Genomic DNA, 15,601 nt, shown 5'->3' with positions numbered 1-15,601 from the left:
GTCCCCGTTGTATAAGGGTTCCGTTGTTTTGACGGTATGAATAGCGCAGACGACTACGGTATTGATTCCGTCAAAACAACGGAACTCTTACACAATGGTGACAAACGGAAACTATTTGCACCGGATTCATCACCATTGAAATCAATAGTGATGCAAATGGAAGCCTATGGTTTCCGTTTGTTTCGTTTTGGATTCCGTTCATGGTTTCCCCTGTTGGAAAGCTGAGACGGAACCCATGAACGGAGTCTTGACGCTGATGGGAACGACGCCTAACCCTCTAGTAAAGGTAAAAATTAATATCAGCAAAGGAGAAATTAGTTAAATATTAACACAAAAACTAAAAATAAATGGGATTTGATATAATAGGGTGCTCTTAATCAGGGGACCGTTCACCCAAAATATCCCTGTCAGGCAATATAGGCCTACTGTTGCCAGTAATATATTTTTAAGAGATCTATTGATCCAAATAACGTATTGCCCTTCTTTTTTCTAACCCATATCCCTTTTCCCTATTATTTAATATTTCCAAGGCTGTTAATAAGATTAAATGACACAAATAGTGAGCCACTACACACCGATTTACTGACTCACCAGTGGCATTAAAGGGGTTACCATAAATAACACGTATGTAACAATTGTTGTAAAGTGGTATTCCAGCCATTATCATTTATCACCTATCCACATAGGTGTTTTTTTTCTGGTTTGTTAGTTCTTATTTCCATGCATTTGTTTCACAGTTCAAGGGTCATAATGTTTTAGAACAGATTGACTTATATACATATGACATTACATTGAGTTTATAAAAAAAAAATTAAAAGTGAAAGTCTTGTAATAGGACTAAAGTTTTTTTTTTTGTTTTTTTTTTAAAAATAATCAAATATTGTTAGAAGTGTAACTACATTTTTTGTCAGAAGTTTTGATCGGTGGGGGTCCGAACACAGAGCTCTGCTTTCCAAGGAAAGTAGATCAAGCGGTGTACGGACTCCTAGACTTTCTATTGAGCCCGTATACTGCTCCGAGGAAAGCCGATCAGAAACTAGGGGCCACAGTGCTCACCCGAGCGCTTTTGCTGTTTCGTTTTAACGATTGTTGGGGGGGGTTTCAATGCTAGGAACTCCACAGATCAAAACTTCTGACATGTCACTATGCTATGTCAAAAGTTTTTAAAAAGTTTAGTTACCCTTTAAGGATTAAATAAAAAATGAAAAAAAATCATGCAATAAACAGGATTTAAAAAAAATATTTTTATTGAATAAAACTTTTTAGCAGTAATACATATTGGAGATCCCTGTACTCGTAATTACCAGTATAATTAATTTATATTGTAAATAATGGTTAAAAAAATAATGAAGAACGATGATGTATTTGCATTTGTCATGGTGTTGTCATTCTAAAAATTCATATAAATTAAACATAATCTTATATGTACTCCCAAATAGTTTCTAAAAAAATAATCTGCAAATCATCCTGCAAAAAACAAGCCACGTAGACATAAAATTTTTATGGCTGACAGAATGTGATGAGGCAAAAACTTCCTGTCCTAATAAAACAGCCCCATTCCAATTACAGCTATGGGGCCCCATAATCAGTGGCGGATCTTCATTAGGGCCCCAAACCGCACAGGCCCCCTCATGCCCGGTAGCGTCGCTAGAGGGGGCCCTGGTGCTAGCGACAGCCAAATTCACTTGTATCTGTGTCCTCCGGATGCAGATACAAATGAATACTATGGGCTGCAGGCCACGTTAGGCCTGCAGCCTATAAGGCGCTGGGAAGACTCCTTGCGCAGGCCGGCGTGATGACGTCACTGCATCACGCTGGTCTGCGCATGTGTCTCGACCGGAGCCTGTGCAGCACTCCATACGTCGCGGGAACAAGGCAAGGTAAGTACAATATTTTTATTTTTTTTGGGGGAGGCTTTGTAATATACAGGGGGGGATTGTGGTGTAGCACTATATACAAGGGGGGCTGTATGGCAATATATGGGGGGGAACGTTGTGTAGCACTATATACAAGGGTGGGAGTGTGGTGTGGCACTTTTATTGTGTCGAGCACTGAGGGATCATTATTACCATCTGGGGCACTGTGGATTATGAGGTTGTTTAGAAGATGAGGTATAGGTGTGGGGGGTGCTGGAAAAGCGAAAAACCAACATGTTTGTGTGTCAAATTCTGCAGAGACGTGTCGTGGCCGGAATAAGTTGTCACGGTGGTCTGGGCCGGATGGAGAAAAAAAGGGAAAGTGAACAACTAATCAGAGAAGACATCAACTGTGAGTCACTAGATATAAATGTGCTGTAATCACTTATATCATCTGCAGAGCTCCTGTGTATAACTGGCATCTACCACTATATGGTCACTACATGGTGGTAATATTGGTCATTGTATATTCGTTTTTATTCAGTAACAGGATGGGGGTATTATTCAGTAACAGTATGCGATATTTTTCAGTAACAGTATGGGGTATTATTCGGTCACTATGTGGTTATGATGTGGCAGTATTATTCAGTAACCGTATGGGGGTATTATTCAGTCACTATGTGGTTATGGTGTGGCAGTATTATGCAGTAATCATATGGGGGTATTATTCAGTCACTATGTAGGTAAGGTGTGGCAGTATTATATAGTAACCGTATGTGGGTATTATTCAGACACTATGTGGTTATGGTGTGGAGGTATTATTCAGTAACAATATGGGGGTAATATACAGTAACAGTACGGGGGTATTATTCAGTCACTATTTGGTTATGGTGTGGAGGTATTATGCAGTAGCAATACTGGGGGTATTATTCAGTCACTATTTGGTTATGGTGTGGAGGTATTCAGTAACAACATGGGGATAATGTAATGGCCGTGGTCGCAGACCGCAGACCCCTCTCATCCTGCTGACGGTATTGCTCCCCAGAGATGCCAGCACATGCCGCCGTCCTGTCCTGCAGTGACCACTAGGGTGCAAGCACGAGCTCATTCCCGGCCTTAAAGGACCAGCGTGCGTACATTTTAAGAATTAACTAATTACTCCCAGATCACCCTGGACTATAAAGGAGCCCTGCACTTTCACTCCTTGCCTGAGCGTTGTTTTTATGCCTCTGTTAGTCTTGCAAATGGTCCCTTAGTAATTCCCTGTGTTCCCGTGCCCTGCTACCTGTATCCCGTGCTGTATTTCTTCCTGTGCCATCTCTAGTGTTGGAGTCGTGTTGTGCCGTCTACTATGCCTGCTGACTTACACGTCTGGTGTCATCTGCCATGTTTTGCATCACCTGCCACCAAGGTCCCATCTAAGCCATTGCTACTGTCTGGCCTATTACAGGTACCCTTGTGCTTGGACTTTATATTGAATTGGTACACTGTTGTTTTGCCGGCTGCTACCCCGCTACGGCGGTGCGGCCTAGTGGGTCCACCTACCCACAGATTGTGACAGATATCATTCAGTCACTATATGGTTAAGGTGTGGTTGTATTATTCAATAACAGTATGGGGGTATTATTCAGTAACTGTATGGGGGTATTATTCAGTCACTATGTGGATATGGTGTGGCAGTATTATTCAGTAACCGTATGGGTGTATTCTTCAGTCACTATGTGGTTATGGTGTGGCGGTATTATTCAGTAACCGTATGGGTGTATTATTCAGTCACTATGTGGTTATGGTGTGGCGGTATTATTCAGTAACCGTATGGGGGTATTATTCAGTCACTATGTGGTTATGGTGTGGCGGTATTATTTAGTAACAGTATGGAGTATTATTCAGTCACTATGTGGTTATGGTGTGGAAGTATTATTCAGTAACAGTATGAGGATATTATATAGTCTCTATGTGGTTATGGTGTGGCGGTATTATTCAGTAACCGTATGGGTGTATTATTCAGTCACTATGTGGTTATGGTGTGGCAGTATTATTCAGTAACTGTATGGGTGTATTATTCAGTCACTATGTGGTTATGGTGTGGTTCTATTATTCAGTAACTGTATGGGGGTATTATTCAGTCACTATGTGGTTATGGTGTGGCAGTATTATTCAGTAACTGTATGGGTGTATTATTCAGTCACTATGTGGTTATGGTGTGGTTCTATTATTCAGTAACTGTATGGGGGTATTATTCAGTCACTATGTGGTTATGGTGTGGTTGTATTATTCAGTGACTATGGGGTTATGGTGTGGCGGTATTATTTGGTACTATAATGTATTGTGATTGGTAATATTGGTCTTATAATAAGTTGTGTTCAGTAACAGTATGCAGGTAATATTTCATCTGCTATAGTGGTATGATTTAATAACTGTATATGTATATAGATAATGTTTTTGTGTGAGAGGGGGGACATATGCTTTGGGGCTTGCAACACTCCTGGACGCGCTAGAAATCAGTGATGCAGTTCTCTGCACATCGCCTTCTGAATTGACTGCATTATTGATACAGTAAGGGTGTGTTCACATCTGCATTGGGGTTCCCTTGATGGCTTCCGTCAGACCTCTCCGTCACAGGAACCCATGAACGGAAAGGCAAACGGAAACCATAGCTTCCGTTTGCATTACCATTGATTTAAATGCAAATGGATTCCGCTTGTCTCAGTTCCACAAGGTTTCTGGTTTTCTTTTGGAGAAATCAATAGCGCAGTGGACTCATATACTTTCTATTGAGACGACACACAGCTTGGAGGAATGCCGATCAGAAACAAAGCATCACAGCGCTCACCCGAGCCCTTCTGCGGCTTCATTTAAGCGATCGGTGGGGGGACAGCTCTTGAACCCACACCGATCAAAACTTCTGACATTTCACTATGACATGTCAAAAGTTTTTTTTGAAGTTTTTTTGGTTACACTTTAAAGAGAGGTGTTAATATTTTTTATTTGATGTGTTAAAGGCTATGTGCGTCTTTTAAAAACTACTTTTTGACATACAGCCGCTTTGTATCCTGTATACATAGCAGCTGTATCTAGCACTAAAACTTGTATCTGTCAGGTCAGCGGGACTGACGGGTCCAGTCTCAACGAGTCCTGCGTGTCTCTGACACGCAGGATCAAGCTGTTATCCATCACATCTAAGTTCATATACTACAGTTGTATATTTGAAAAAAATTATTAATAGGATTGTTTGTTTTAAAGTTGTAATAAAAGTTCAAAGAAGAAAAGCGTTGTTTAGGCGTCTCGCAAGGGAAAAGGGTTTTTGGGGGTTGCATTGCGTGTAAGGGAGAAAGAGGGGGCCCATGTTGTGTCAACAGCCCAGGGCCCATTGTACACTTAATGCACCACTGCCCATGATTACTTGTTACACCCTTGTACGGTCACCTTTCGTTTTATAGAGAAACAGATGTGTTTAGATCTTGTTGTCAACCATAAATTGACAATATCGATTTGCAGTGGCAAAATAAAAAAAACCCTGAATAATTCACGTGTTAACAAAATCTTCAGTTCCTTACTTAGAGTTTTTTCTGCTGAAAATCACAATTAAAGCTAATAAATACATTGTACACGATGGTGGAGGATGCTTTATAACACTCTTATCACATCTAATGAACAGGCAGGTTAAGAATCGCCACCAGACTACATCTTAATAGCAGGAAACCTTCCACTTAAGCAGATCCTTATCATAGCACTATTCATATAGGCAATATAGTGTGTATACTGACCCCCACACAGCCCAATCCAAAGGTCACGTCACCAGAGTAATGCACAGCATTCATTTATAATATACTTAAATGTTTCTTAGCAGATCATCTAACTCTTTGAACCATCCATGTGTAACAGGGCTGGACACAAGCAGATCCCAAATTATTGCTATAAAATGTGTTATGGAGTAAATATAGAGTGTACCATATTTATAAAATATCTAACTTACTTTTTTTTTTTTTTTCACAACTTTTTCTCATGGTTAGCTTTAAATTTGGGTGGCGTGGCCAAATTTGTCCCAAATTTATAAAGCTAATGCAACAATTTCACCAAATGTCAACCATCCAGCTCTCTCCGCAGAGCCATTTGGATATTTATAGCATCATTCACAGGCCATACAAAATTATCAACTTAAAAATTAGCCTGCTATATTTGGTCAAGCATTTAATTAACTCACCCCTAATGTAAACTCTCCAGTGTGTGTGATGCCAGCGACAAGATTATTTTATTTGCGGCGGTCTGAGTAGGCCACGGCTCACGGCAAATTAATTTAGGTCCTAACTCTACATGGGGCCTAGGCTAGTGAATGAGGCGGCGGCGGTCTGTGTGAGGTCAGTGCGTGCCAGCCTGGGAGTGGACCAGTCCAGTCACCAGACCTAAGTCACCTGACTTCACATCAGTGACGTGAGGTTAGGTGACTGGACTGGTCCACTCCCGGGGCCAGCACGCACTGACCTCACTCCGACCGCTGCCTCATTCACTAGTACTGAATGACACTACTTGGCTCCGTCCGCTCTCCTCCTGCTCCTAAATGGGATTGGCATTCCCATTTAGGACACTCACATTTAGGAGCAGGAGGAGGGCGGACGGAGCCAAGTAGTGATTGATGCGGTGGTGGTCTGAGTGAGGTTGGTGCATATCGGCAGGGGCCAGATAAAATGATTCTGCGGGCCTTATACGGCCCGTGGGTCTGAAGTTCCCTACATCTGTTTAAAGGGTACTGCTACTGGAAGTCCCCACGATAAGCTGCTCTGTGCTATGGAAGTGTAAGTAAGTATTTCCCCTACAGTGCTGCATTAAGAAAAATAAAGCATTACAGGGCAGGCATTGAAATTAAGGTGTATCCATATCGTTCGATGGACACCTGTGGTCCTCCAGAGCAGATAGCCGTGTTCTTGCCCTGTCTATTAGCTTAGCATCCCCAAAAGAGCACATAGTAAAGGGTCATAAAGGGTCATGTAAACTGGACAACTCCTTTAATAACAATAATGTTGCCCAACATATTTTATGTGTAACTTTGGAATGTGTGATCTGATGACGCTTGTAGGACCGCCAACTGGACATTTTCTTCCAGCATATTTTGCTTATGTATTAAACCGCTCTCTATCTGGTCAATGAAGCATCCATTATTATCTATTGATTAGGATGATTAGGACCTTATTCTTGTAAAAGGTTTCCATTCAGAAATCCCCCTCTATAAACACCACATGGTGATTTGCATTAGCTTAATTACTGTACATCAGTGCTCGTGTTTCATGTGAAATTGACTTAATTGGTGCTAATGAAGCAAATATAATAAGTCCAGCTCTTGTACAGCTGGCATGTTCCTGGGCAGCCAATAGGGATATGTCACAGGGTATATAAAGTTGTGTTACTCACCAAGTGAGCCAGGAGTACAGGACACTGCACAAGGTAAGTAATTTGCATTGCTATGTATGTATATATATATATATATATATATATAATATAAATTACTCATACTAGAAGTAGATTTTTATTCTGCATAAACATCGTCTTACTTTATTATTTTGACTGCCCCATCCATTACTTCTTTCTCTGATAGAATATCATCTGGCATGTTCAATGGACACTTAAAGGGTTTGTCCCATCAGGACATGCCTTGTCTATATGCCCCATTAGGGCATATGGATGTCATAGAGAGGGGTACCCTGCTTTGGATCCCCCTCTATGTGCCAGAACGGAGAGCAGCTCTGTAAGTGCGACTTCCACTGTGGCAGACCCGGCGTGACCTTACGTTAAAAGGACGGTCATTCATTTGAATGGCCAGTATATAATGCTAAATTTCCCCTGCAGTGGCAGCTGCAGGGGAAATGTGTGGCTGGCCGCTGCTTCCCCTGGCGATAACAGCTAATCAACGGGGGTGAGAGAAGCCAGACCTGGCATTGGCTTCTTTGAGAAAAGGTGACGTCCTCATGAAACAACCCTTCATATACGTGTGATGTGCAGCTGAGTACAACCTAAAGTTCACTGTTGTTAGCTATTTCAGGCTGGAAAGAGGCTGACTGTAATGTTCTTCAAGAGAGTTACTAAAAAGAAAACCAGAAAAATGTCTGCCCCGGTGATCATCACTTTATCGCACATATCTCCAGTTCTGAGAAACTCCAGAAACATTTTTATATACATATATGTGAATGATATAAGCAGCCCCTTTCATAAGCTTGATAGAAAATCTGAAAAAACTGAGAATCAGGTATTGTAAACCATGGGCAATCTGATCATTAAACTTGCAGTTTGGCCAGTTGGTCATGAATGGAAAACGCACACACAAAGGTGTTAATACAGTCGATTTTGTAGGAAAAAAAAAAGTTATGATTATGGTGATACATAGAGATTGAGATCTTTCTATGAAGACGGATATTCCTAAGAACCTGTACTATCTTATTAGACCACACTGTGTAAAGGAAATAGTTTATGCCCATAAGAGTCTAACTATTGTTTTTGCCCTTTTTGCAGATCACTAACATGATGATGGCTCCAAAATATTTAGCTGTTTTTTTCACCTTTATTGCCTTTAACACCATAGACTGTGAAGAAACTAATATAAGGTAAATAAGAAATCTTAACTGAATGCAGATAAAGTGTGCTTCTGTTTAATGTGAGTAGTCAATAAAGGGTATTTCTAAAAAAAATAACTAAACGCATTTAAAAAAAAAAATGCTATAATTCCTAGAAATCTGACTGCTATATTGATTTATATTGAAGGAGGAAGTAGGAAGAGAAGCTAGCTACTTCCTCCCTCATTGATGTCAACACTGAACTACACTTCCCAACGTTTCTTGTTTTTCATCTTCTTCTTAAAAAAACATTTAACCTTAATGGCTGGGAATTAGGGTCAGTCTGACACATCCTGATAGCCAAATCAAAATTTGGTCATCAGACGGCTACTTCCTGTCCTAGAAACTGAAGGCATAAGAAGTCTGAAGCATAAACAGCTGAAAAACGGTATACTGCCTAAGGATTAAGGAGCACACTGGCAACAAACGTTACATCAGACTACATAATTTAACACCGAAATCCTCTGTTGTAGCTGTAGACACATACTTTACATAGTATTATATGCTTTTGTTTACATCTGTTTTTTTCACTTCCGGCAGTACCCCCATTTCCACTTGTACTCTACATACTATAGACTTCAGATTCGCTACTAACCACTAGTAGGCCATCTGGGTGACCACCATTTCATTACATCTACCTACATATAAAGGAGTGGTCACAGCTGTATAACAGACTACATCTTCATGCTACACAAGCTTGGTTTAGGTCCCTTCCACTAGAATAAAAACCATTCTGATTGTAGCCATTAGGCTGGGTTCCCACAGTGCAGATTTGATGCAGATTTTGCGTGTATTTTTTAAGCCAAATCCAGGAACAGAAGAAATATATAAAGAAAGGCCTTATAGGTCTGTTCTCCTGGATCCAATTCTGGTTTTCGCTTCCAAAATGCAGGCAAAATCTGTAGCAATCCTGCACTGTGTGAACCGAGCCTTAGTTTGTGCATGTGTGTAGTTTGTAGATGACGATTCATTACAATATGTATCTGATTGTGGCCAAATCTTTTCTGTAGCCATCTAAAACTGGTCTGGTTGGCATTTGTGAGGGTTCTTTAACTATATCAGTTTTACGCTTTGTTAATTATTACAACTTTTCTGTCTTGTAGGGCATCGATGAGCAGTGAAGTGGCACAGCCCATACAGAGAAGATACTCAGAGGCTATTCTAGCCAGTGACTACAGCAGATCAGTTGATAACATGCTCAAAAAGAATTTTGTGGACTGGTTGCTAGGTAGAAGAGAGAAGAAGAGCAAGTATGTTACCTAATCTTCATTTTACACAATGAATATACCAAATACTAGCATTTCCATCTTCACTAATAAAGCAGTGGCATATATAGAAGAGTCTCACAGCAAAGATCAACATTGGCTCCGCCATTATGGGGTTGGGTTTTGCCGCTTAAGACAGTAAGGCCTGGGGTTTGTTTCCCCCTTCACTATATTTTCATGACCCTTGGGGCATTTTCCTACCATTTTGTTTGCAAACAATGCAGATCCCTGGAGAAGTGAGTCCTGTACATGTTCCACTGCTAGGCACAAGCAAATATTTTGAAGTTGCAGGAGGGTACTTCTCAGCCCCAATTCAACTACATTTCAGTTACTTTATATATAGTTTTTCAGGTTTTCCCACTATAGACAATGAGGACATCTCTAGGATATGCCATCATTGTATAATTGGTAAGGGTACAATCCCGTGGTCCAAAATGAAGAAGCCCCTATTTTCTACACAGGCCCACTCCTGAACTGGAACTGCAGCCCAGTCTTATACACTTGAATGGGGCTGTGTTGCAAAGGCATCACAGAGCCTTGGGCATCTGGGGCAGACAACCACCATTGTTGTAAGGAAGAAGTTCCTTAAGACCAATCATACATATAATGTATGCTCACCTTCCTGTCTCTGGCCGAGCTTCTTGATTGAGCATATATTCGTGTAAGCTCGAAACTGGGCAGCCACTTCTCTCTGCCTACTCAGGAGGAAGCAATATGCCCATGGCAAACTGGGAGGTTTTTTTTTCTGTATAGGGTTTAACATGCAATATGAAAAGAATATGCCAGGTGCCATTTGACTGTTGTGCTCATTCTCCTCTAATAAAAGCTACCTAAACCCTCTGACCCGTGCCTATTCTCTTCCATAGCAACATTTCTGACTTTGCCAAAAGACAGGTGGATTTCCAGATTCCAGATTTCAATATCGACACAGACTCAATAGAAGGGTTTGAAGGAAACAAGAAATTTATGCCCTGGATCTTGAAATACAGGCAAATGAACAGGTAAATATATTAGAACTTTTTTTCAGCTGGAACACACTCCTCCACCACCCAAATCTGCAGACAATATGTAATTTTGTTACTCCTGTTTTGGATGATCCTTTCCAGTGATCAGTATGATGTGAATGCCGCAGTGTGTCAGCAAACCTTGGATCTACTCATGTCAATGGATTTATGCAATGCTAGGTGAGTTTTATATTACTATGTGGTGCAAATGCATTGGAACAATTCCCAACCCCTTCTCCCCGAGTATATTTTGACTGTAAGATTAGTCTTGCAGACTATGCTACATGCACCATTAAAAATATTTGATGATAGTCTGTTTGCATATGTAGCATACTATTACGTGTATGGAAAGACACTTTGAGTAAAACTTTTTTCTATCTCCACAGATTCCCCTAATAAACATATCAGCACCCAATTGAGTACCGGTTGTTGGAGAGACAGTGGAAAACATTTGCAGCTTTAATATTGTCCAGAATTTAATATGTAGTCACGATGCAATTTATTGCAATAAAACATTCATATAAAAAATAATGGGCTCTAGTATTTCTCAAACTTACTATTAAGTGACCATAATAACGGTCTACGCCGCGCATTGTGTACTAGACCATTAGTTATTAGTAAATTGCACTTACTAGTAAATTGTAATGGCGCTTGGTTATTTCCGACTTACATCATCCTACAGAAGGCCTGTAAGCACTTACATGTCTGAGAGGTTATAGGGAACGCATCTGAGTAGCTGTGACTGTAATTCCTAAAATTTAACTTGAAGCTCCTGGGTCCCAATACAAAATCTATAACAGGGCCCCCAACTAACGTGCCATTTATAATACTGATATCATATTATTTGGTCCAGTTTCCTTGGGCACCCTCGGGCACCATGGTCCAGGTGCAACTTATACCTCTGCACCCTCTATAGCAATGCCCCAGGGATCAGTTATCTAAAGTGTATGCCACATATAGGCAAGATTAATACTAAAACCTTGCGTTACCATTAATTTAGTCATAGGATTAAGGGATTTCATGTTGCAGCTCACCGCAGGTCTGTGTCCCGAAACTCCCAGCAAATAGCTGATTTTTCCAGGGGAATCGGTGGCCAGACAATTTTCCCGTAGCAGCCACTGCAGGGGAAATGTAGTATTACATGGCGGGTATTCAGATAAATGGCTGTCCATGTAATACACAGACGGCTTGAGTTCCTGCTCATAGAGTGGCATCAACCAATAAATGTCTAAACTTGCTCTTCCAAATTGTACTAGAGTCTACCCAAATAGGTGACATCACCCAAATTTACAGCAGAGGAGGGAAATATGATTATGACTAAGGCGTGGTCAGCCAATATATAATAAATAAAACCAGTGCAGGCAGGTTTACTATGGCTAAAATTCAAATTCCTTGAAAGGGGTTGTCCGAGAACTGACAATTATCACCTATCCACATGATCGGTGATAATTATCTGATCACTGGGGGCCATACCATGGGGGTCACGGGGGTCCCGAATCCCTAGATCCTCTGCACTACACACCCGCAGTGAGAAGAGGTTGAATGGATTGGTGGTCGAGCATGTGTGCTGCAGCTCCATTCAATGTCTATAGGACTGACGGAAACAGCCAAGTGATATACTTGATTGTTTCCATAATTTCCGTAGGCTCTGAATGGAGCGGCAGCACACATGCTCGGTGCCACTCCATTCAATGTCCTCCTCATTTTTGGCTCCACAGCAGTCAGAAAAAAATTACCTATTCTGGTGATCATTTATGATTTTGAGGAATACCCCTTTAATTTTGCAAGCGCAAGTGAGTAGATGAAAGCAGGCATCTGATAGGTTGTCCTGGCCGATAAAGAGGATTATGGACAGAGAAACAAAACAGAGTATTCAATAAGAAAGCAAAGCCACCGAACTGCAATGATAGTGCTGAGAGAACATTATCTGGTCTTCACATACATGGCCGCCACTATGTCTCTCTATGAACAACGTAGCAGACAACATTTTCCTCAGCATCTCCCCCTAGCGTTTACCAAGGTTTCGATCAGAATGTCGTCATCACCTTATGTCGGTGTCTCGTAGTGGTGACGTAGATGAAGTGCGGAAGTGAAGCTCTGAGCGTCAACCATGCACCGGAGAGGGGTGGGAGCGGGGGCGATAGCAAAGAAGAAGCTGGCGGAGGTGAACGGGATGGGGTTAACCGGGTCATGGGCCATCTGCGTGTAATTTATGTGTAAACGTGAGGGAGGCTCGTATTGTGTCCGGTGTTCTTACCCATCACAGTGATGCCAAGGCTGATTATTACATTGTTTACTAGTATGTAAATGTCCAGTTGTTGTCACCTAACACATAATGGGAATATATATATATATATATATATATATATATATACTGTATATAGTGTGTGTAAGTGTAAGCAGCACTGTTGCCCATAGCAACCGATAGTAATCTGATGGGTTATTATGGACCACACTTGTTTCTAGAAGTCTCCCGTTATACTTTGTGTTGCTTTGCAGCAGGTACAGTGTCCGGTTTACATGAGACGGTTTTTGCATCATTATCCGCGCAACCAAAATCGTGTCTGTATACGGTTTTACCACAATTTGGCGCTGTTTTCAAATCGATTTTTAATGGCCTCTCAGTTTTGCAAATCAACAGAAGTTTTAGGCTGGATCCACATTTCTGTTGCAAATGACGCAAACAACGGCATTTGTTTTTAGAATCTGACCCCCCCCCCCCCCTCCCCATTGAGCTGAACGGGGACATTCTGCAATAAATGCGCAGCGAATCTGCAGCATAAATTGACATTCTGCGGGTTAATAATTCGCACCGCAGGTAAATTTATGCCCGTATTCTGTGTGTTGTTTCTTTCCGCAGCACATGGCTGACATTTGTTAAAATATCATCCACTCTGCTGCTACTGTAATATGATGCAAATGTTCTGCCCACAAATCCGGATGTAAAATCTGCAACTAATACGCTATGTGTGAACATACCCTTAAAGCGACCTTCTGGTCCCGCAACAACATTTTAAATATGATGATATGGAGTAATATTACCCGGTGCCCTCCAGTTGTGCCCCTCTGTGTTGTCTCAAAATTACTTCAGTGCTTCTAAGAGTACGAGTCTGAGACAACCCCACTGTACTCGGATTGGCCAGAGCATCTCACGTGAGCAGTTCTGCCCAATCCGAGAATAGAGGGAGTGTCTTAGACTCAGTCTGAGAAGGGCTATGGCGATTTTGAGACAACACAGAGGGGACCCTAAAACGGCGGATCCACGGCAGAGGGCACAACTGGAGGGCACCGGGTAAAATTACTCCATATACCCCATCACGTTTATAATTTTGTCCTGAGACCGGAGTGTCGGTTTGAGGTAATCTGTCACTAGACAGACCCCCAAAAAATATGAAGTCAGCGTGTACATGCACAAAGGACCCTCAAATTCCCATCTGGGATCACTGGAAAATGCATGCTCTCTATGCAAGCTGAGCTGCTTGGCTGAGCCGATCCGTTATATACTATTATATATACTAAACTGCCATCGATACAGCTATGTGGTGTGGAAAACTCACATTGCATGGAGGATGCATTTTGTTGCAATGCTTCATCTCAAGCAACGGTCAAAAGCTCCAAGGCCAGTGGGTTGCTCCTGGCTTGCTTTTATTAGGTTTCCTGGTGTCATGTTTCCTTTAAAGTGCTCAAGCGCAATGATAATTTTGAGATACATAGATGAAATCCAGAAGGATCACCGTACAGCAGGTGGGCAGTCTACTATCGGGTAGGTTGGATTACAGCATACTCAATTATTTGTTTCCTGGGGCATCAGATTGTGGGCAGCCACTTATCTCCTTCTGCCCATGGCGGGTAAACATGCACGCTCTGCTGATCCTAGCATACATGTTTACAGGGGAGTGATAGCTGTAGGCCAACATATAGATGTAAACTATAATGCCAGCTTTAGTCAGATGTAGAAACCCCTCACATAATACACAATGTACGCACTGTATATCTTCCTAATGTGATCAGTCCAAAAACATAGTAAAACAGCATTTTGGTGATCGATACTCTTATGTAGTTCTAACCATAACGTTTCTAATATTCTCTCTCTTCTTCTCAGGCCAAGTACAAGGAGCGAGGGAATGTCTTGGCTGAGGACCAGCTTGTACAGGTGACTATAGTCTCAGATTTTCTATCAGGACTGCAGGAGAGAAGTCTGGGGCTCTGCACTGATGTTGGAGCTTAACCAGCAGACCACAAAAGTGGTTTCCCAGGACTTGTCAGGTTGTCCTGGAACATGGAGGGGGGGGGGGGGGACCATAGAAAAGTAAAAAGAGAGAAATAACTCTACATCTCAGTTCACAACCACAGTATGGCTGATAACTATAAGAAAAAGCTCAGTCATTCTTTCTTGTTGCTTAACAACAGATACTGCGGGGATTGGGTGACTCAGCCGGTCTCCATACTCTTCGTGTCACCAGAGTAATGAAAGCCTTGAGGCATATTGATTCACACATAAGCACTTCTGGGCACTGTTCGCTCAGTGAGGGAGATAAGCGCTAGTCCCCAACCCTGTATTGTGCATTACTAGGACAAAAAACATTCTGGGTGTTTGTCATAGGGTCTACAATAACCGTTCTATCGTTTTGTTTCTTTTTAATCCAGTGTCTTACCGCATTTTCACATTTTAATGCACAAGGCCACACTTAAACTTTCCCACGTGCCCCATTATGGTATTCCATGTATCAGTCTCTCACCTGTTATTTTTCTTGCTGCTTCTATCTCTATATATCAGACTGGGTTGGTTGCTTATCAGCAGTGTGAATCCGGCTCGGTGACACGCTTTCTCTACTTGAGTCTATGGATATCTATGTGTCACCCATCACAGGCTT

General features: G+C 41.6%; 2 protein-coding genes across 8 annotated transcripts in view; both read left to right on the top strand.

Annotated features, from left to right (window-relative positions):
• GIP (gastric inhibitory polypeptide) overlaps positions 1 to 11,218 on the top strand; it is an 81,758-nt gene extending 70,540 nt beyond the window's left edge. For all 5 annotated transcript variants that reach the window (XM_075847004.1, XM_075847003.1, XM_075847007.1 and 2 more), the window contains 5 exons: positions 8,358 to 8,449; positions 9,562 to 9,708; positions 10,590 to 10,724; positions 10,830 to 10,907; positions 11,114 to 11,218. In XM_075847004.1, the coding sequence (XP_075703119.1) occupies positions 8,358 to 8,449; positions 9,562 to 9,708; positions 10,590 to 10,724; positions 10,830 to 10,907; positions 11,114 to 11,123 (462 nt within the window). In that variant the 3' untranslated portion in view covers positions 11,124 to 11,218. The remainder of the gene's footprint in view (positions 1 to 8,357; positions 8,450 to 9,561; positions 9,709 to 10,589; positions 10,725 to 10,829; positions 10,908 to 11,113) is intronic.
• Positions 11,219 to 12,767: 1,549 nt separating this feature from the next.
• Positions 12,768 to 15,601, top strand: part of SNF8 (SNF8 subunit of ESCRT-II) — a 33,152-nt gene continuing 30,318 nt past the window's right edge. For all 3 annotated transcript variants that reach the window (XR_012851574.1, XR_012851573.1, XM_075845547.1), the window contains exons 1-2: positions 12,768 to 12,891; positions 14,830 to 14,880. Coding sequence is in view for 1 of the 3 variants with exons in the window: in XM_075845547.1 (XP_075701662.1) it covers positions 12,838 to 12,891; positions 14,830 to 14,880 (105 nt within the window). In the remaining 2 variants the exon portion in view is untranslated. The remainder of the gene's footprint in view (positions 12,892 to 14,829; positions 14,881 to 15,601) is intronic.

Source organism: Rhinoderma darwinii, chromosome 13 (genome assembly GCF_050947455.1).
Source record: "Rhinoderma darwinii isolate aRhiDar2 chromosome 13, aRhiDar2.hap1, whole genome shotgun sequence".
NCBI lineage: Eukaryota > Metazoa > Chordata > Amphibia > Anura > Rhinodermatidae > Rhinoderma > Rhinoderma darwinii.
The sequence above is the reverse complement of the archived record's forward strand: the minus strand, read 5'-3'. Positions and strand labels throughout refer to the sequence as shown.